The 22,237-nt window shown below is 45.2% G+C and overlaps 2 protein-coding genes across 2 annotated transcripts in view; one reads left to right on the top strand and one right to left on the bottom strand.

The window, feature by feature from the left end:
- The window catches only part of HGSNAT (heparan-alpha-glucosaminide N-acetyltransferase), a 76,309-nt gene that overhangs the window by 5,469 nt on the left and 48,603 nt on the right, over positions 1–22,237 (bottom strand). The window lies entirely within an intron of this gene.
- On the top strand, positions 15,930–18,347 carry LOC121165540 (disintegrin and metalloproteinase domain-containing protein 21-like). Its single transcript, XM_040994193.1, has one exon. The coding sequence runs from the start codon at positions 15,930–15,932 to the stop codon at positions 18,132–18,134; it is 2,205 nt and encodes a 734-aa protein (XP_040850127.1). The 3' UTR covers positions 18,135–18,347.

Below are 22,237 nucleotides of genomic sequence, written 5' to 3'. Positions count from 1 at the left end.
ACAAGGTTCATGCTCTCCTGCACTGCGCTGTCTCTGAGAACACTATGTAATCACCTACATATAAGACTGCTTCTTCAGGTACTTAATGCTTTTGCCCTATCTTTGGATGTCTCCAGTTTGGTTACTTATTTTTTTGTTACTTATTTTCAAACACAAGGTAAAACTTCACTGGGTACTTGATCCTGGGTCGACAATTTTTTGCTTTTAGAATCTGGAATATGTTGCTCCATTCTCTTCTGGCCTGAAGAGTTTCCTGTGAGAGGTCTCCTGTGAGTTTAATTGGCATTCCTTTATATGTCAATTGGTCTTTTTCATGTGCACATTTAAGGATCTTTTCCTTATGTTCAACTGAAGAGAGCTTGTTTATCATGTGTCTTGGTGAAAATCGCTTTTGGTCAACCCTGTTAGGAGTTCTGTGCCCCTTCTAGGTGTTGTTTCCCAATTCTTTCTCTAGATGAGGGAAATTTTCCCTTATTATTTTATTGAATATACCTTTAATCTCAGTTTCTCTTTATGCACCTTTTGGAACTCCCACAAATCTTATGTTTGGCCTTTTAATAGTGTCTTTCGATTCCTGAATACTTTTTTTTTTTAAGATCTATTTTATTTTTACTGGAAAGTCGGATTTACAGAGAGGAGAGACAGAATGAAAGATCTTCTGTCCGATGATTCACTCCCCAAGTTAGCTCAATGGCCGATGCTATGCCGATCAGAAGCCAGGAGCCTCTTCCGGGTCTCCCATGTGGGTGCAGGGTCCCAACCCTGGGCCGTCCTCGACTGCTTTCCCGGGCCACAGGCAGGGAGCTGGAAGGGAAGCAGGGCTGCCGGGATAGAACCAGTGCCCATATGGGATCCCAGGGGTGCAAGGCGAGGACTTTAACCACTGCACCATTGCGCCACCGCGCCGGGCCTCCTGAATACTTTTTTTAGCTTGATCCAGCTCTGCTTTCAGCTTTTTGTTTGTTTCCCCCTGATGACAAGAAATTTCTTCTAATTTCAACATTCTTTCTTTTGCTTCCTTCATTCTATTTTGGAGACTCCCGCCATACTTCTAGTTTGCTCTACTGTATTATTCATTTCTGATATATCAGCTTTCATTTTATTCATTTCCAGTGTGACATATTCCTTGTATTTCTTGAATACCTGCTTTACATGTTTCTCATTGTTGATAAGAAGCTTTATAACAAGGGTTTTAAATTCTGTATACTCCATTTTCTTAATGTTTTCCTCAGTAAACTCTGAGGTTGGCAAAGACTTTTGCTCCTTTGCAGAGGATTCTTCAGTAATATTCATTGTGTCTTTGTCTCTTCTTTTGCTCTTAGTCATTGTACTTCTGGTTATCAGATTCTCCTCCTTGGGGCAGGTTTCTAAGCTGTGTCACCCACAGTTCTATAATTTGATTTTACTTATTGTGGTTGCTACATGGCTCTCTGTTTGCAGTCACTTGTAGTCCCAACAGCGAGTTCCAGATCTGGTACAACCTTTCTCCCACTGCTGGTTGGAGTAGGATTAGGGAGCCACCAGGTGTCCTATATAGCTATGTTGTTGGTGATGCTGATCTTGCCAGAACCTGTTGCCCATTAGATCTGAGGGCCACATGAACCTATTTTGACCTGTAGGATGTCAAAATTGGTATTATATTCCCTGTGGGACATGTTTAATGCACTGAGCTCAGGGAGTTCTTGCCAAGCTCAGTGCATGCACATCTCACTGTTTTCCCTGCAGTCTCAAATTCTTTGCCACACTGTAAGAAATAGTGCCTGATGTGCCACTACTAGAGTCAGCTTAATCAGCTGTCCATCAGATCTGAGGGCTACCTGAACCTATCTTGGGTGGAACCTATAGGATGCCATGTTGCTGCATTCACTGAGTCAGAAATGAGTTCACTCCTAGTTCAGTGCATGTGCAGTCCTGCTCCATACCCCCTGTCTCCTTAAACAAAATGGCACCTGTTATGACTCTAGGGGATGGACTGGTGGCTATGAAATCCACCTTTATCCTTCATTATCAGTCTGGGACCTGCTGCTCTGCCTCTGCTCCTGTTCAAATCAAACAGACCAGCACGACGAGCAGTTCTTTGTCAGGATTCACCTCCCAAGCTCCCAGCGAAAGTTCTTTCCCACCTTGTTGCTGGTGGAGTGCTGGCTGCCAGTGGCATTCTGATCACCATTCGCTCAGTGCTGTTGGGTTAACAGTCACTGCAGCACACTAACACTGCACTGTTATGTCCACTGTTTTCCAGTGTTTGTCTGTCTCCAAGTACCTCTCTGCTCTTGTTCTGTCTTCTGTTTCCTGGCATGTTCCCTCTGTGCTTCACACTGGCTAATATTTGTCCATCTGTTTAAACATGTCCTTACTCTATTCCTCCATCTAGATTCCCACAACCAGATATTTGATTCATTGATCTTATGTACAGCTCTCTTTTTTTTATTATTATTTCCTCCCTTTTTTAGTTAGTTTTTTTCCTACTAATCTTGGGATTGCTGTTGTTGTTCTAGTTCCTTAAACTGTACGGTTAGATTATTTACTTGGTGCTTATCTAGTTTCTAACATAAGCATTGATTGTGATGAACTTTCCTCTTAACACTGATTGTGTTCCATAAATTTTGATATGTTGTGTTTACACCTTCATCTGTTTCAAGCAAATTTTAAATTTCTCCTTTGATTTCCTCTAACCTATTGCTCATTTAGTAGTGTATTATTCATGTGTTTGCAAGTCTTCTTGCATGTTTCAACTTCTTGGTCTCTAGTTTTACTCCATGATGTTCTGAAAAGATACATGGTATAATTTCAATATTTAAAAAAAAAAATTGCAGAAGCTTGTTTTGTGGCCTATAACATGGTCAATTCTGGAGATGCTTCCATGTACTGATTTTTTTTTTTTTAAAAAAAAGTATATTCTCAGGGCCCGGCGCGGTGGCGCAAGTGGTTAAAGGTCCTCGCCTTGCGAGGGATCCCATATGGGCACCGGTTCTAATCCCGGCAGCCCCGCTTCCCTTCCAGCTCCCTGCCTGTGGCCTGGGAAAGCAGTTGAGGACGGCCCAAAGCTTTGGGAACCTGCACCCATGTGGGAGACCTGGAAGAGGCTCCTGGCTTTGGATTGGCATAGTATCGGCCCGTTGCGCTCACTTGGGGAGTGAATCATCGGATGGAAGATCTTCCTCTCTGTCTCTCCTCTCTGTATATCCGCCTTTCCAATGAAAAAATAATAAAAATAAATCTTAAAAAAAAAAAAAAAGTATATTCTGTGGGGACCTGGCGGCATGGCCTAGCAGCTAAAGTCCTCGCCTTGAATGCCCCGGGATCCCATATGGGCACCAGTTCTAATCCCAGCAGCTCCACTTCCCATTCAGCTCCCTGCTTGTGGCCTGGGAAAGCAGTCGAGGACGGGCCAAAGCTTTGGGACCCTGCACCCGCGTGGGAGACCAGGAAAGAAGTTCCTGGATCCTGGCTTTGGATCGGCATTGAGCTCACTTGGGGAGTGAATCATCGGACGGAAGATCTTCCTCTGTCTCTCCTCCTCTCTGTGTATCTGACTTTCCAATAAATAAATAAATAAATCTTAAAAAAAAAAAAGTGTGTTCTCTGTCTGTAGAGTGTATGGTTTGGCAGATACGACCAACAGCTCTAGTGTCTGAGTGAGTTTTCTTGTTTCTTTGCTGAGCTTCTGTCTCATTGATCTGTCCATTGATGTATAAGAGGCATTAAAGTCCCCCACTATGACTATATTGGAGTCTATTTCTCCCATTAATTCCATTAATGTTTGCATCAGGTTGTTAGATGCCTAGACATTTGGTGCATATACATTGAATATGGTGACCTCTTCTTCCTGATTGGATCCTTTGGTCATTATGTAGTGGCCTTCTTCATCTCTCTTTTAGTGTTTATCACATCAAAATCTGTATCATCTGATATAAGAATGGTTACATCCATATGTTTTTTTTTTCCTTATAAATAGCTTGGAATATGTTTTTCCATCCTTTCACTTTCAGTTTCCTCTGATTTTTGTTGGTAAGATGTGTCTCCTCTAAGCAAGAGATGGATGAGTTCTGTCTTTTAATCTAGTCTTCTAATCTATTGCTTTTGATCATTAAATTTAAACCATTTACATTCAGTGTTAATATGGATATGTGGGCAGGTTGGTCCTGTCATTTTAACAATAGGTTGTTCTTTAACTTAGTCTTCTGTTAGCCTTTTACTAGGAGGTTCTCCACATTTGCCTTTAGTTTGGGTAGTTTCTTTTACTTTTCTCTTTCAAGAGAACATCTTTGTGTATCGGTTATAGGGCATGTTTAGAAGATGTGAATTCTTGGAGTTTTTCTTTACTGTGGGAGAATTTTATTTCATTTTCAAAGACAAAGGAAAGCTTTGCTGAATGTTATTCTTGACTGAAATCTTTTCCCTTTTAGAATCTGAAATATGTCATTCCATTCTGTTACAGCTTGTAGTGTTTGCTCTGAGAAGTCAGCTGCGAGTTTGATTGACAAACCTCTATAGGTCACTTGATTTTTTTTTTCATATGCACATTTAAGAATCTTTCCCTTATGTTCAATTGAGGAGAACTTGATTATCATGTGTCAATGTGAAGTTCACCTTTGCTCAAATCCATCGGGGGTTCTGTACCCCTCCTGAATAATATTTTCCAAGTCTTTCTCCAGATTAGGGAAGTTTTTAATTATTATTTCATTGAATAAACCTTTATCCCAAGCTTCACTTTCTGCACCTTCTGGGACTCCCATATTGGACCTTTTAATCACTCTAGGATTTTTTTTTTTAGCTTGACCCAGCTCTGATTCCAGCTTTTTAATTCTTTCCAGAAGTATTATCCAATTCTGAGATTCTTTTTTCTGCTTCATTCATTGTATTTTGGAGACTCTCCACTGTACCTTTAATTTGCTTTACTGTATTCTTAACTTCTGATGTATCAGCCTTGATTTGATTCATTGTTTCTATTTCCTATGTGACATATTCCTTAATTTCTGTAAATTCCTATATGTATATTTCATTGTTGTAAGAAGCTTTGTAATGAGTTTTCTGAATTCTGTGTTCCCCATTTTCTCAATGTCTTCCTCAGTTAACTCTGAGGGTGGTAGAGGTTTTTGTTCTTTTGCTGGAGAGTCTTCAGTAAAATTCATAGTCTCTTACCTTGTGTCATTGCAATTCTGACAATGGGCAGGTTTTTAAGATGTATTACCTATAGGTCTACAAGTCGATTTTTGTGTTCAATCCGTGTCCCAGATAAGGAAAACACCAAGTGTCCTGAATAACTGGATTGTTGGCAGCACTAATCTTGCCAACACCTGCTGGCCATTAAGTCTAAGGGCCACCTGAGTTATTTTAAGTGGAATCTGTAGAGTGCCACACAGAACTATTTTCTCTGAGGGATCTGTGCAATGCTCTAAGCTGGAAATTATTTTGTTCGCAGCTTAGCTCTTACTCAGCTCAGCTGTCCTCTCTTCAGTCTAACAGTACCTGTTCCCGCGAAAATGGCGCCTGAGCCCTACTGATTAACACATGTACAGTTTACTGCTTCTCCTCCCAACCTCTGAGCTCTTGCTCCTCTGTGCAAGTGGCCCCAGGCAGGGCACCAATGGAAATACAGAGCCTCTGGCCATCAGATCTGAGTACCACACAGACCCTTCAGGTTACAAAGTTGGTACCCCTTTCCCTGTGGGTTCAGCTCAATGTGATTAGACAGAAATGAGCCTACTCTAGGCCATCCCTTCAAATCCGCACTCTGTGCCCCACTACACAGGAGGCACCTGGCAGGGTTCTGATGGAGATAAGGGGCTGCTGGTTTTCAGATCCAGGAACCAAACGGACCCTGCAAGATATGAAGTTGGTGCTGCCCTTCCCTTTGGGATCAACTCAGTGTGATCAGCCAGAAACAATCCCACTCTGGGTTGTCCCCTCAAATCCACACTCTGCTCCACCACACAGGACAGCACCTGAACTCCATGCTGTGAGATCCGCTGCACCATTGATCTGTTACTTTGCGTCTGTTGCTTCTCCACTCATTCCTGGGCCAAATTGTTCAGCAGGATGGGCAGTTCTCAGCCTGCATTTACCTCCTGAGCTCCTCACGCAAACCCACATTCCTACCTGGCTATCACAAGAGCCATGGTTGCCACTGGATCCCTGACTGCTGCTGGAGCCCGATCACTAGAGTTTAGATCACTGCTTGCTGGCTGCTGGTGGGTTTTCTGTTCACTGCAACAATTCTTTTTTTTAATTTTTTAAAAGAATACAGCTTTTTAGAAAAAATGCTGTGTTCACTAAAATTAGAGTTCATTTTTTAAAAAAAAAAAAACCTTCCCTTTTTAGTCATTTGATATAGGTCAAAATCTCTTGACATCTTCCCAGGTCAAAGTGTAGATTAATTTCAGGCTCCCAGTCTTTTATGATAGGATGTGCACTAACTGGTATATCATAGCATGCACAAGGCTGTCCTCCATCCTTTCCTCTTGTCCCATCATCCTTTATCTGCTATATCCACTGCAAAAAAAAAAGTAATAATAACCTGGGTATTGAATTTCTGGGTGTTTTGTAGTAGCACAAGGCATGGCTTGTGACTGTTGGTGTGTCTGTTTCTGGCCATGAAACTTGCACCATCTTAGAAGGGAGCCTTGTGTGTTAATTCAGATCAGATTCATCAGGTTCTGGATCTGTTCTCTGAAAGTCTGTGAAAAGGACATTGCCACAGACATCCTCCTTCATGTATGGTCATGTGCACATGGGAGACACACCAGTTGGTGTTGGAAGAGAGTGAGTAGTTTAGCAGAGATTAGCAAATTTGAATTATTGAGAATTTGTGGTATTCTCAGACAAGAACATCGATGCCATGTGAGAAGGGGATCTGTAATCCTATATTTACAGCAGTACAATCTACAATAGCAAAGACATGGAAACAACCAGATGTGCATCCCAGGAAGAGTGGTTAAAGAAACTGTGGTACATCTACTCCATTGAATATTATTCAGCTGTTAAGAAGAATGAAATTATTCTATTTACAACCAGGTGGTCCGAACTAGAAACCATTATGCTCAGTGAAATGAGTCTATCACAAAAGAACAAATACCATATATTTTCTCTCATCTAAGGAAGCCACCATGAAAAGTGTACCTCCAATTGTCCAATCTGTACTGTTTTTCTTTATTGTTTGCTTGCTTTTTTGGCTGTATCCCATGTGTTTTGATGTTTTGGTTTCAGTTTGGTTCCTTCCAATTAATCTCTTTTCTCTAGGTGAATTCATCACGTGCTCATGAAGTATATGATGGCATCATTTTCTCCAAGAGACTTATGTGTTTCCTCTTTGCCACTCATGTGTTAGTTGCTCAGTGGCATGGTATTTTTTCAAGGTGCTATAATTTGTTGATGTTGTTGTTTATGTGGCTGTTCTAACTCATACCACTTGTTGACCTCATTTCATGGCTTCTAACTTATGGTAATGTATAGTGATGAAGTACTGGGGTCTATCATACAGACATGGGGATACAATGGAACATGCATCCTTGCATCCAGATGAAGATGGATTCCCAATGAAACTGTTGGACATGTGTAGAATCAATAATTGCAAAAACTTGGAACCAACTGAAATGCCATTCAACAGACGACTGGATAAGAAAGCTATGGTTCATTTACTCCATGGAATACTACTCAGCTATTTTTAAAAAATGCAATGCAGTTCTTTGCAGCCAAACAGGCCCTACTGAAAACCATTATGTTAAGGGAAATGAGCCAATCACAAAAGGTTAGATACCACAGGTTTGCCTTAATATAAGATGAAATGATGTCAATCCGAAAAATACTACCTGTAAACTGTGATATTATTTCAATCCCAAACAGCCTATTTCTCATGCAATAAGATATTGTGAAGTAACCAATGAACCAACAATCAACGTGAGTCAGACTGCTTATGATCTACATCAAAGAATTGTAAAACCTAATATACTTTTAAGACCCTATGCTACTCAGAAATGGGATGGGAGAGCAGAGAAATCATTCCATCTCCTTAGAATGCGTGAGGAAGACATGACGTATAACCTATCAGGAACATAACAGAAAACTTATAGACAACAGACTCGAATCAGCATTAGACTACAAAGACATACAGGGGGAATCAAGAGTGATCCTGACAACCTCTTAACAGGAGGTCATATGCACAAAGTAGGAAGGGACCCCAGAGTGGAGCAGGTGGACAGGAGGAGGCTTGTATCCCAACCCTGGAGACTCCCAGATCCTCACCAAGGACTATCAGTATGGGCATCAAGGACTACATCCCAACTGCCAAGGAGACCATGGGAAATTGGAGTGCCTTCGGAGGCTAGGAACTCTGAGGTCACCCACCCCCGTTTGGATCTACCACATGGGATGGAAGAAGCCCAAATCCTTCCTCACAGAATCCAAGGTCATTGGAACAATAACCAGGAGCCGTGAGGAATCCGCAGAAACAGAACAGTAAGCTTCCTTTGGGACTAGGGAGAGGAGCTTTCTCTGGTCCTTACTTAGTTCGAACTTTGGATCCCCACCCTCTCTTGCAATGACCATCAGGGTTGCTCCGGAGCCCCCCACCCCAACACACACACACACACACACACACACACAGATTAGAATAAATAGACAGAGAACAACAAGGAAAGCTTAGAACCAGACAGGAAATGGTCAGTGTGGACTCACACATACCATACTAGGTAGGACACAAAGATGAGTTACTCCTCATTAAGGTATTGAAGATTTCTCTGGACACCCCTCTTAAAACTGTTCTGCACCCCAACTGTTGACATATGCCTTGTTAGAGTTATAACCCAGTTTAGACTATCCTAAAATCTGCCAAGTTCAGCAAAATTATGCTTCAACACTTATAAAATGCTAAATACTAAAATGAAAATAGATATGACACAGCTGAATAGTACCCTATAGCCATTTTAAGGTGTATAGCACCCGGTTCTGTGTATAAACTAAAATTGAAATGTCAATGAAGTAGTCACAGGATGTGGTTAAGAACTTGCGTTTTTTAACATGTTGTTTACTCAATACCATGTCAATTAATTCCATAATGCTATAAATTGTTGTTGATCTTTTTTTTTTAAAGATTTGTTTTTATTATTTTCTTATTATTGGAAAGGCAGATATACAGAGAGGAGAAACAAAGAGGAAGATGTTCCGTCCGATGATTCACCCCCCAAGTGAGCACAATGGCCGATGCTATGCCAATCCGAAGCCAGGAGCCTCTTCCGGGTCTCCCACGCAGGTGCAGGGTCCCAAATCCTTGGGCCGTCCTCTACTGCCCTCCCGGGCCACAGGCAGGGAGCTGGAAGGGAAGCGGGGCTGCCGGGCCCAAATTGTTGTTGATCTTATGTTGTGGATTTTAATTGATTGGGATGATATTCTGCCAGCTCTGCCTTCAGACCAGAGATGTTCTCCCCAAGAAACCATTGAATTTATCTGGACAATAAGATGCTAGACTCTATGCTTGCAAAAAATAAATAAAAAAAAAATAATCTAGAGGTACTGTGGCTCATCAGATTAAGCCTCAACCTGTGATGCTGGCATCTCTTTGGGCCCTGGTTCAAGTCCTGGCTGCTCCACTTCTCATCCAGCAATTTGCTTGTGGCCTGGGAAAGCTCAGAGGATGGCCTGGGTCCTTGGGACCCTATACTCACACAGGAGACCCAGAAGAAGCTCCTGGCTCATGGCTTGAGATTAGCCCAGCTCTGGCCATTGCAGCCATTTGGGGAGTGAACTGGAGGCTGGAAGATCTTTCTCTCTCTCTCTGTAACTCTGTCCTTCAAATAAAAATAGATAGATATTTTTAAAAGAAAATACCTGGGTGGCAGGATTGAGGTGTGCATTATGGGCAACCAGTAAGCATTTCTTGGGTGTTGAAATGCTGCACAAAGGTTTTTGCTGCTTAATTAAAAATAGATATGTATTTTGAAAAAAAAATAACAACAATGACAAACTAAGACTTCTCAGGCAATAACTTATTGTCAGAAATATAATTAACTCTTTGTTTAAAGTGTGTTAATTCTTTCTGCTAAAAAAAATGATTGTTGGAATCCAATGAGAGGACTCAGTGGCTAAATACTCACCTTGCAAGTGTTGAGATATCATATGGGCTCCAGTTCATGACTCAGCTGCTCTGCTTCCTTTCTAGTTCCCTGCTTATGGCAGAGTAAAGCAGTAGAGCCTTGGGATCCTGCACCCATGTGGGAGACCAGGAAGAAGGTCCTGCTTCCTGGCTTCAGAAGGGCCCAGCTCCAGCTGTTGCAGGCAATTGGGGAGTGGATCAGTGGATGAAATATCTCTACTTCTATTTCCTGCTTAAATTTCATTTGCCTTTCCAATAAAACTAAATTAATCTTTAAAAAAGTTATTGCAAAAGTGATAAAACAAGACACTTCTTAAAAGTTGCATAACATATGAAAGGATATCAAATCTGGGCCACATTTTATTTCAGATTATATCTGTAAAAGACTATTTTTCTTGTTTTTTTTTCTTACAATGTTTATTCACTTATTTATTTGAAAGACAGTTATACACAGAGTCAAGAAACAGAGATATCCATGAAGCTCCCTTTGTGAGACAAGTCCCTATGAATGGCCTGGGAAAGCAATGACAGTAACTCAAAGTCTTGGGAACCTAGAGCTCATAGGAGACCTAGAAGAACTCCAGACTTATGGATTCCAAGCCTCTCAGGTCCAGTCTTTGTTCTTATTTAGGGAGGGAACAAGCAGGTAGAAGACCTATCTCTCTCCTTCCCTCTGTAAACCTACCTTTCCAATAAAATATAAGGATCTTTTTAAAAAGAAGAATTAACATTATACAATATGCATACTTTCCTCAAAAGGCTTACAGGCTGGCTGTGTAACCCATAAAAATATCAAAGCCATGGCAGAGTCCAGGTAAGTCTGAACAGCAGCGTGGGTGTCTGGATGCCCCCAGGCACGTGGTTGTGGATAAGGGTACCCATGCTGGCCCAGATTTCCTACTGAAGGTTTTAGCCCCCCATCCATCGCTGCTAGGCGGGGGGAGGATCCTAGACTTATCCAAGCCCCAAGTCCGAGAATTTCCTCTGACCACAGTGACCTTGGTTGGGACGGATCACGGACAGCTCTGGACATGCTAAGGATGGTGGCTCTGCCCACTGCCACCATGTTGGTGGGCAAAATCCAGGTAAGTCTGAGCAATGGCCCTAGGCCCAGCCCCAGCCACCACTGCCAAGCAGTAAGCAAGTTCTGGGCTTGCTTACACCGGAAAGTTCTCTCCCTTCACGGTAAGTACACTGTGAAGCAATAACTCAGGAGCTCAGGTTAGTCCCTAGCTTGGCACACTACCAACATCTTAGGCTTGTGGGCTGGCAGAGCACCAACTGGTCTCAGGCTCTGCACACTGACCAGCTGATAGTGAGCTTTGGAGTCTTGGGAATCTGGAATTACTGCCTAGCGACATCCATGAAAAAGGCCACTGTGCGGGTGGGTAAGGAATGAATCCTGAGGGACACCAACGACAGAGCTTCTGTACTTGCAAGTAAGCAAGGGGACTAATCTTGGTGGTTTGGAGGGGCGAGTCTGGAAGATCTGTATAGGTCAGACTGATGCACCAGCCCACATGAAAGTCCTGGGTTGGGCTTGTAAGCATGGAACATTGCTTACTGCCACACGCCAGCCCACACAAAAGCTATGGCTGGGGGCCTGTCTGGCAGGGCTGGATCCCAGTACCTGACAGGGAATATCAGATCAGGGAATAGGGTACATTAGGCTGGGACATAACATCAACCAACTTGCAAGAAAACCAGGTCCGGGGTTGGATTCTGTGGAGGATATGTGGGCCCAACCCTATGGAATTATAAATCCTGCTGGTTAGCTTGAGAGTTGGGATGGTGATGGGCTGAGCTAGGAGTGACCATGGAACTCACCAACACTCACTGGTACTGGGGCTGGGAACAAGTGGGGTATGTCCAGGCTGTAGCACCCGCATGACCACCCTAAATCAGAGTGTAGATTGGGCCGAGCCATACCAGCTCATACAAAGACCGGGACAGATGGGCAAGGTCATGTCAGGTAAGGGTCAAGTACCAGCCGGCATGTGTGAGATCTGAGTCTGGGAGAGGCTTGAACAAGGGAACCTGGGAAACTCCCCAGTGGCTCATAAGTCCTGCTGATGAGCACATGGTTCAGGCCTGGGTGTTGGGCAGACTGGGCAGTGTAGCTCCATCTGTCAGCAAGCGTGTGAGTTGGTTTTGGAAGGGCTGGACAAGGCAGGGCTGAACAAGCCATAGCCAACTGGCAAGTGCAGAAACCAGGATGGAGTGCAGGTCATGCCAGGATAGGTTGCTATACCTACTTGTTTGTATGAGCCAGGGATAAGAGCAGATTGAGTAGGGCCAGGTTGCAGCACCCACCAGCGCGAGTTGGAACTGGGGCTGACTGGGCAAGGCCAGGCTGCAGCATCTGAAGGCAAAGGCAAAGACAAGGAAGGGGCTGTGCCAAGCTGGGACAGAGCAACCACTGGTAGTACGAGATCAGTGGCTGGAATCAGGCCTGGTTGGGGAGCTAAGGGGATTCCCTGGCTGGATTGTGGGTCTCACTGGTGAACCCAGAGGTCAGAGTTGGGACTGCTATCTGGTCTGGAAATGGTTACAGTGTCTCTTGACACAGGTGTGGACTGGGTCTGGGGTGTGCAAGACTGGGCTAGACTCCAGCATCCATTGGAGCTCATGAGAACCAGGATGGGTATAAGGTGTGCTGGGCTAAATCTCTGTCCCTGCTGAGCCATAAGTGAGCTGTGTCTGGATATGGACCAGGTTTGGCTGGGCTTTAACTCCCAATGGTAAGAACCAGAATGGGTGAGGATCAGTCAGAAAAGGACACTATTGTGGCTAGGACAGGAGGTGGACTAAGTATAGCTTGCCCATGGACCCATCAATATGCATGAGATCTGGCATTGGGAGAAGTTCTGATTGAAGAGGTTGGGAACTCCTCTGTTGGGACACAGTACTACAGATGAGCACAAGAACCAAGAAAGGGAGCAGCCCTGACAAGGCCAGGGAAAGGTACCCACAGGCTTACCTTTGGCTCAGGTCTGGGGCAAACCAGGCTGGGCCACTTCATATCAACCACTGGCAAATCCAAGAGTCAGAACGGTGTGTGGGTCATGCCAGGTTGGACACAATACCAGCCAGTCCACACTTGGGCCAGGACTTGGGGCTGGCTAGGCTGACTAGGCTATAATCCCCACCAGTGCGAGATGAAACTGGGAGCTGGCCGGGCCAGGCCAGGCTATAGCACCCACTGGCAAATGCAGAGGTGAGGCAGGCCACAGCACTCAAGCAGCATACATGAAACCCCAGGGGTGAGTGGACAAACACAACAGGGGGGCTGCAGGGAACTCCCCTGCTGGGCCACTATTCCCATTTGTGAGCGTAAGATTAGGATTGGGGGCTGGACCAGGCTGGACAGGGCTACAGCACCTGTTGGCCTGCATGTAAGCTGGATCAGAAACAAGGCAGGCTGAATGGACAGAACTTAAGGTATATGCATAAGCCAGAGGGTATGAGGGTTGGTTGGGCTCTGCCACAGCATCAGGTAACAGATTCTGACACAGGGGGAAAACTCTGTTAAGCTAAACTGCAGTACTACCTGCAGAGTGCAAGATCCAGGAGTGGGAGTGGGCCCAATAGAGAAACAATGGGCATCTTCCTCTTGGGTTGCCACTCCAACATTGAGCATGAGAAAGAGGACTGGGGGCAGGCATGGGTATACAGAGAATGGCACCCGCCAGCATATTTGTGAGCTTGATAGAGGGGATGGTTGGGTTGAACTAGGCTTCAATGCCTATTCACATGTATGTGAGCTGAATGAGATGTGGCATAGACAGAACCAGTCTGCTGTACATACTGGCAAGCATGAGAACTAGGGCAGGAGGCATGCGTAGTGGGGGTTATTGTGGATCGCTCCAACTAGGCATCAGCTCCCACTGGTTTACGTGGGGGCTGAGTGTGTAGTGGGCAGGATCAGGCTGGACTACAACAACCATTACTTTGTGTAGAAGACAGGGCTAGAGACAGAACTAACCCAGCAATTGTAACAGAGTACACATAGGCCAATTAGGGCGATGGACTGTGCCAAATCCTGTATTGTCATTCACACGCAAAAATCAGGTCTGGGATCTAAAATTTCTTTGGGGATTCCCCCAACTGAACCACTGGACTCAGAACCTCAACCATGGAGAAAATAAGGTTTCATGGTTTGACCATGGAATGCATGTGTCAGTGCTGGGCTTGCTCAGTGCCTTAGACAGAGCAGTGGAAAGCATATTCAGGTGCATATGGAGGATATAGCGTACACTGGAGCCTGCAGAAGACACCTGATACCATAAGAGAAGACAGAGGACAGAACAAATCAATCAACTACCCCAGCAAAAAGTTGGCAGTGAATACCTGGGTAAGTGGAGATGTTAAGATGGACTATGTCAGCCAGTGGAGTCTAGAGAGATTGGATCATACTTGAAGTGGCAAGATCGGCAGTAACACAGAAGTGTTGAACAATCAAAACCACTTGAGGACCCTCGGAGCATGCTCCACATCTGGGAACCTGGGATGGTTGGGAGGCTGGTTTTGACTTCTCCTTTAATCTCTCCCATTCCCCCAGATGCAGGAAGGAAAGAACGAATGTCAAAACAATGATTTCACCCACTTCCCTCTAGTCCTTGATCATATATACCCTAAACAACTGTGTAAAAACTATCAAAAATAAAATTGATACAATTAAGGCCCAGTACAATAGCATAATGGTTAAGGTCCTTGCCTTGAATACACTGGGGTCAAATGTGGACTCTGATTCTAATTCCGGAAGCCCTGCTTCCCATCCAACACCCTGCTTGTCACCTAAGAAAGGAGTTGGGAGTGCAAAGCCTTAGGACCCTGCACCCACGTGGGAGACCAGGAAATAAGTTCCTGGCTACTGCCTTTGGATCAGCGCAGCCCCAGCTGTTGCGTCCATCTGGGAAGTGAATCATCTGATGGAGGATCTTCACCTCTGTTTCTCCTCCTCTCTGTGCATCTGCCTTTCCAATAAAATAAATAAATCTTTTTTAAAAATTGATACAATTAAAAAATATGAAAAGCAAACATTGATGTGAAGTTTGTTGCTTTCTTCAAAAGACACAAGAAGAACACAATCTTAACATTGACAGAGAAAAAGACACAGGAAGTGAAGGCATACCTGAGATTAAGTAACAAATCTGGAGACATCCAGAAAGAAGATACCAAAATGTAGTATGGCAGAAAGCAGACATCCCCTTAGGGATCAAACACTGATCTCAGGGATTATAGGCATGAATCTTGTACTTTTTGCTAATCCAGAAACATACAACAAAACGCTATACACAAAAACCAGTAGTCAAATTGCCTCTGCATACCACAACAGCAAGGCTGACCACAACATGCCTGTTCAGAAGAACAGAGAACTTCAGCACCCAAGAAGGGGGAGTTATGAAGTCTACCCCATGCATCAAACTGAGGTACTGAGATCCACCCAAAGAATGCTCGTCATTGTATCTGACCCAGGATGTTGTCAGCAATAGCTCTGTTTTGACTGGAAGTTGCAATGCAATAAGCACATTTCTCCTGTTCAAACAGGTTAGGTGTAGAAACAGCTCTATTTCTTTCTGTCTGCCTACCCAGTCCCCACACAGAGGAGCACTCACCCACAGGCCCTTTGACTCTCCTACTCACAGCTAGATGACACACACCCAGAACCACCCGTGCCACGCCCTGCCTCTGTTACCTAATCCACTCAGGCCTCCAGGAGCCTGAGAAGCCATTTGTCCTCTGTCAGTGTCCATCTTGACAAAGAAGAGACCACAACAGATGGTTCCGACCTGGATCTCTGAGGTTTGTCCTAACCCAGCTCCTTAAACACATATTCATGATGCTGGCAGACAGGTGGGTCACCCTCCTCCTGCTTGAACTCGTGGCACTTCTGGATGCAGGCCAGTGTTCTGGTGGCCGTCCCGTGTGGCGCTATATCTCATCGGAGGTGGTGATTCCCAGGAAGGAGGTTCACCATGGCAAAGGTGTTGAGGTGCCAGGCTGGCTCTCCTACAGCCTGCGTTTTGGGGGCCAAAGACACATCATCCGCGTGCGGAGCAAGAAGCTTGTTTGGTCCAGACATCTGCTAATGACGACTCAGGATGACCAAGGAGCCTTGCAGATGGACTACCCCTACATCCCTATGGACTGCCACTACCTTGGCTACCTGGAGGACATTCCTCTGTCTACAGTCACTGTTAACACGTGCTATGGGGGCCTGGAAGGTGTCATGAAACTTGATGACCTGGCCTATGAAATCAAGCCCCTCCAGGATTCCCACACATTTGAACATATTGTTTCTCAGATAGTGGCTGACCACGATGCCACAGGGCCCACATATACGCTGGAACAGAAGGAAGAGTTTGATTCCTTCTTCCCTGAAAGAAATGGCACTGTGTCTTCCAGGATTTCCAGTTTCAACTACCTGTTCCATATAGCCCATCTGAAAGGACACATTCAATTTTCTAATGGCATGTATCGTGTATTCAACAATGTAACAAAATGTGTCCATTTGGGGATAAATATGTTTAGCGTTATTGACAGCTTTCTCCGAGGTATTGCTTTTACCCATTATATTTTTCTCCTAACTGTATATGATGTGCAAGACCCAACAAATATGGATGATGTGCGTGTTCCAGGTAGTGCAATGAGTCGGCACTATGTTCAAACTTTCTATAAACCTACTCATTTGCGCCCTTATATATCTACAATGCTTACACCAGATAAGCCAGATGATTCTGAAATTAAACCTAAACAGTATGGCGTATGCAGTAATGAGAACCTCTTGGTTTTTGCTTTCAAAGGCAGACATTATCTCTTGCTGGCTGTTTTAAGTACACATCATATATCGAGAATGATAGGTCTTGGTTTTGATCATACATATTGCTACTGCCAAAGACGAACTACCTGCTTCATGATGTTCTACCCTGAAATAACAGATGCCTATAGTAACTGCTCCATTATACATTTACAGCATGTAGTTACAAATGCAAGGAATGAGCAATGCTATTACCTGACTACTCCGGAGGTATATTTGAACAAAAGCTTGATCCAGACACGTTGTGGAAACTCTATAGTAGAGGAAAGCGAACTGTGTGACTGTGGTTCCTTCAAGCAGTGTTATGCCAATAAGTGCTGTCAGAGCAACTGTGAGTTCACTCCTGGAAGTGTCTGTGATAAACAGCAATGCTGTTCAAACTGCACCTACTCCCCAGCTACAACTCTCTGTAGATCCATCAGAAACATATGTGACCTTCCTGAGTACTGTCTTGGGTCCTTATCCATGTGCCCTGAAGATTTTTACTTGCAAGATGGAACCCCATGCACTGAGGAGGGCTACTGCTACAAGGGGAACTGCACTGACCGCAGCATGCACTGCAAAGAAATCTTTGGTGCGAGGGCAGAGAATGGTCCTGAGGACTGCTATGCCGTTAATCTCATCAGCGACCGATTTGGACATTGTGGCAGAAACAAAACCGCCCTCCTTTACTTTCCTTGTGCTGTAAAAGACAAGATGTGTGGGAGGCTGCAATGTATCAATGTCTTTTACCTTCCCCAACTGCAGGAGCATGTGTCATTCCATCAGTCTGTGTACAATAACTACACCTGCTTTGGACTGGATGACCACCGGGCGACAGGAGCAACTGATGCGGGGCGTGTGAGAACTGGAACTCTGTGTGGGCCTGGAAAGTTCTGTCAGGACAACACATGTTCTGGGGATGTTACTGCCCTGCAATACGACTGTGTCCCTGAGAAGTGTAGCTTTAGAGGAGTTTGCAACAATAAGCGGAATTGCCATTGCCATGTTGGTTGGGAACCCCCACTGTGCCTGAATAGGGGTGCTGGGGGAAGTTCAGACAGTGGACCCCAGCCCAGAAGATTACGTACAGTAAGAAGTAGCCTAGAACCAATCGTTTACTGGAGACTGGTCATATCTCGAATTTACTGTTTCCTTTTGGCACTCTTCTGTGGGGTAGTCACAAGACTACGCCATATTACAACTACCGTGGTCATGGAAGAAACAACTCCTGAGACACACTAAAACATCAGTTGGACACTGGACCCCTGTGCATATGTGGAAGCTCTAACAGCTGCATCTATGGAGAAGAACTGGTGGACCATATAACCATGTTCAACTTCATGTTTCCACAATTCTGCCTGGCACAGAAGGGTCTATCCCAAAGGTCTGTGGAATATTGACTAATGAAGGTTTTCTGTAATGGTTGTCAGTGTACACTCGTAATAAAAGTCAAAAATATCGTGCTGTTTTCTTGTGCACCTTTTTATCAGTCTTACAGCACAGAGGAGCCTGAGTCTCTGTCCATAGGAGGAGCCATGAGATATAGCAATGGAGACACATGAGTGCCCAGTCCTAAGATTAATGGAATTATTCCTATGCTGCCGGAAGACACATTCATGGCTTTCCTACATAATAGTGTTCTCTGGCTCTGCATTTTCCCTCCTCACTGAGTAATCTATATCTTCCTACAACCAGATGAGTTTTGGGCCATCCTTCACTATTCCCAGCTAGTTTCCATCTATGGCTGTGATCATGGGACAGAGAATGGCACCATTGCAATAGAGACTCAAATCACACTCCAGGCACAAGCTCTACCAAATTTGGGCACAGTTTTCTCCAGGAAGGCAGTCGGTGGTGAGGCATGATTTCAACCATGGTCCTGGGTTGTGAGGCAGCAGACAAACAGGGTGATACATCGGAATTTCATCTGGGTCCCTCAGGTACAAGGCTTATGGTATGGTTTCCCTGGATATCATTCTATTTTGCTATGACAGTAGCAACCATGGCTTCTATCACTGCCCTTCTCCTCACTTCAGTGACCAATGCACCCCCAGTGCCTACAGTTCTCAAATCCCAGTGCCTTGTTCTGTGTGCTTCATGCTGATGCTACCCTGAGCTTCAGGCTCCCAATTGAGTCTGGTATTCTGTTCAGTCTACTCTATGGGGGATCGAGCTGCTGTACTGCCTGGTCTCTTGCCCCACTGGATCCCCTGTTTGGGACATTGCTATCCCATTATAGGTCAACACTGCCATCAAACATGCTGCTGTGTCTTAGTCAGGCTCTTGTAACTGGCCCATAGGCCCTGGCACCCATGCATGCCCTTCTGAAGGGAACTGCACTCTATTCACTCCAAGAAGCAGCAGCTTGAGGACATGAATTACAGCAATGCCTGCAGAACAGGAGCAACCTCCTGTTGCAAGAGCATTGGACCCCATCCCAAATTCTAATAAACCAACAACCCCCCTTCAGACAGAATAGCTTAGCGTAGAGCAGGTTCCCAGATGAAGTAAGTGCCCAGTGCAGCAGGGATGTGGACAGCCAAGAGAGAAAACTGGCAGAGAACATTGGCACAGTTTGTGACTCAGAACGAGGAGTTCAGGGAAAAGATGCAGATGGAGGCCTGGGCGAGTCGGCATCTCTGCAAGCTGGGATGTGTGTAATCTCATTGCTGCCGGGAAAAAAACAACAACAACGGAAGTGGGCCCTGAGAAGGGAACCTGTTTGCCTGTCCTGGACAGGCCCTCACTTTCTTCCAATAGAAGAAGGAAGTGTGGACAGGGTATGGGCATCAGCTGTTCAACCAAAGATTGGGAAAGATGGCACCAAGGTGATGCAGACGGGCATCAGCAGGTGTGAAACCCATCCCTGAGGAGAAGCCAGATGGACAGCACACCAAGTTCATTTTCTTCTAGGGGTGGGTCAGCTGCTTTTCCTATACTGCAGACATACACTGATGGTTGATGGAGAAGGGAGGTTTCCTGTGCTGTGGTTATCACAGTTTACTGGGAAAACTCAAAGTCCCAGGCCCTAACAGGAACCAGCCCTCATCATTCCTCATCTTTACCTGGTGTTCCTACATGTCTCTTGCACAGTGATAAGTAACGGTTCCTCAGCTATGAGAAGGTCAATTTACAGATGGGCATCATGTCAGATTTTCATTGAGATGATGAACTGCCTTTCACAGATGCAACATATTTTGCTATTTTTCCATTGCCTTTATTAATAATAAAATCACCCTACACTTGGCTGTAACCTTCTGGCATACATAAGTGTCAGGTCTGTAGCAAGACAGGATGGACCTTTCTGTAACAACTCCCAGCAAGTGATAGAATCAGATAGGGTTGAACACAAGGCTAGGTTGGGACACAATATCTGCCAGGTCATATTAAAGCTAGGACTGTGTGCTGTCCAGGCTGGGCTAGGTTTCCACACCCCTAGCATGAGCTGCAACTGAGGTCAGGCCAGGCAGAGCCAGGCTGCAACACCCCCTGTCATATCTCAAGGTGAAACTTGCCATGACAGACTGGCCATAACACCCATCAGCACATTGCAAGAACCCAGGCCAGGAGCAAACTGACTGCAGGAGCTCCCCTACTGGGCCACTGCTCTACTGGTGAGCATGAGAGCTGGGACTAGGGGCAGACAAGGCTACAACAGTCCCTGGGCAGGATTTCAATAACTGTCGGCCTGCATGGGAACCCTATTTTGAGGAGGACTGAGCTAGGCCAGGGCATTGCATCTAATGCCACATTCATGGGTGTGGGTAAATGCCAACTGACAGGGCTTTCCCATCGCATCTGTTAGTAAGTGCTACGGCAGAGTACAAGTTCTGTCAGACTGGATCACAGTACTCCCTGGAAACTGCAAGGTTCAAAACTGGGACTGGGCTTGGTAGGGAAACTATGGGTATTCTTCTGCTGTGCTACAGCTCCTGCTTTCAAGTCTGAGAGCAAGGGCTGGGTGCTGCCATGCTGAACAATGTGTCAGCACTTGTTGGCATACATGTGGACTACCGGTTTGTTGGGTGGAGTGAGGTGAGCCATGTCTTAACACCCTTATGTGTAAACAAGTGCCTGATTGGGTTGTGTCATGACCATACTAAACAGCTATACACACTGGTATGCACAGAAACCCAGTGTGGCGGCTCACCTGTTAGGGTTTACTGGGTGTTGCCCCAACAAGGCTGCAGCTCCTGCTGGTGTGTGCAAAGGCAGGGGTCTGTGGCATGCTGGGCAGAACCAATCCACAACACTTGTTTGTTTGGTTTGCATGGGATGTGGGGATGGAAATAGAACTAACCAGGCAATTACAATTGCCAATGTGTACATAGGCTGATATGGGTGACAGACTGAACTGGAACCTGACAGGTCTGGAATCACCTCAGATGAGGTTTCTTGGGGGAATCCCCAATTGGACCACTGAGCTCAGAATTCCAGCCACAGGGAGAATCATAGAATTTGTAGTCTGATCTTAGAATACATGTTTCAGTACTGGGCCTCCTCGGTTGCTGTTGACTGTGCAGTGGACAAATGGCTGGTGTGTAAGTGAAGCACTAGGATGAACTCAGAGTTTGGAAGGATTTTCTTAACCTTGGGACAATGAAACCAACAGCATCTCAGAACTCTCAAATCTATTCAGCTTCAAACCATACTCTTGCAACATTCTTCTCCCCACTGGGGTTTCTGAGATGACATCAAGTGGACATCCACATCCCCACGTGTGATGTAGATTGGCAGTGGGAGCAGCTGCTACCTCTTACATTACCTCCTCCCCATACAGAACAAAAGAGAAAAGAAAAACTGGAAGTAGTTCCCCAACCCATCTTCCCCCATATTGTGATCCTCCCTGCCCTATTTGATGGTCCTCACGGGCTTGCATTCTTCTCAGCAATGAGAAGAAAATAAAAAGCAGAAATAAAAAATAGGAGTTCGCCCTTGGCGGCTCGGGTGACAGCAGCCCTTTGCAGCATGGCAGCTTGTGCAGAGTACCTGAGCAGCGTTTAAGATCAAACCACCACACCTGCCCACGTGGGAGACCTGAGATGGGATTGTTGGAATCAACCACCACCTATCAGCACACACGAAAGCCAAGGGTTGGGGGCCTGCCTGGCAAGGCTTGACCACAGTACCCACCAGTGTCTGGGCAGAGGGTGAACCCTGTTAGGCTGGACCATGGCAGCAGGACAGCGACATCCAGTAGAATCGTTTGTCAACAGCATTGGAGTCCTGCCCACTTTCTTCTGTGAGAATATGTCAACACTGCTCCATCGTGAGTGACCCTGAACCAGTCTGACTGCTGGTGGCCTAACAGTGGCCTTGATTCATGGAGGATGTGACTGTGACAC

Source organism: Ochotona curzoniae, unplaced genomic scaffold (genome assembly GCF_017591425.1).
Source record: "Ochotona curzoniae isolate NIBS_2020 unplaced genomic scaffold, NIBS_Ocur_1.0 contig_899, whole genome shotgun sequence".
NCBI lineage: Eukaryota > Metazoa > Chordata > Mammalia > Lagomorpha > Ochotonidae > Ochotona > Ochotona curzoniae.
The sequence above is the reverse complement of the archived record's forward strand: the minus strand, read 5'-3'. Positions and strand labels throughout refer to the sequence as shown.

What these genes read in the sequence shown, in the direction of transcription:
- LOC121165540 (XM_040994193.1), top strand. Translation starts at nt 15,930, where the DNA reads ATGATGCTGGCAGACAGGTGGGTCACCCTCCTCCTGCTTGAACTCGTG.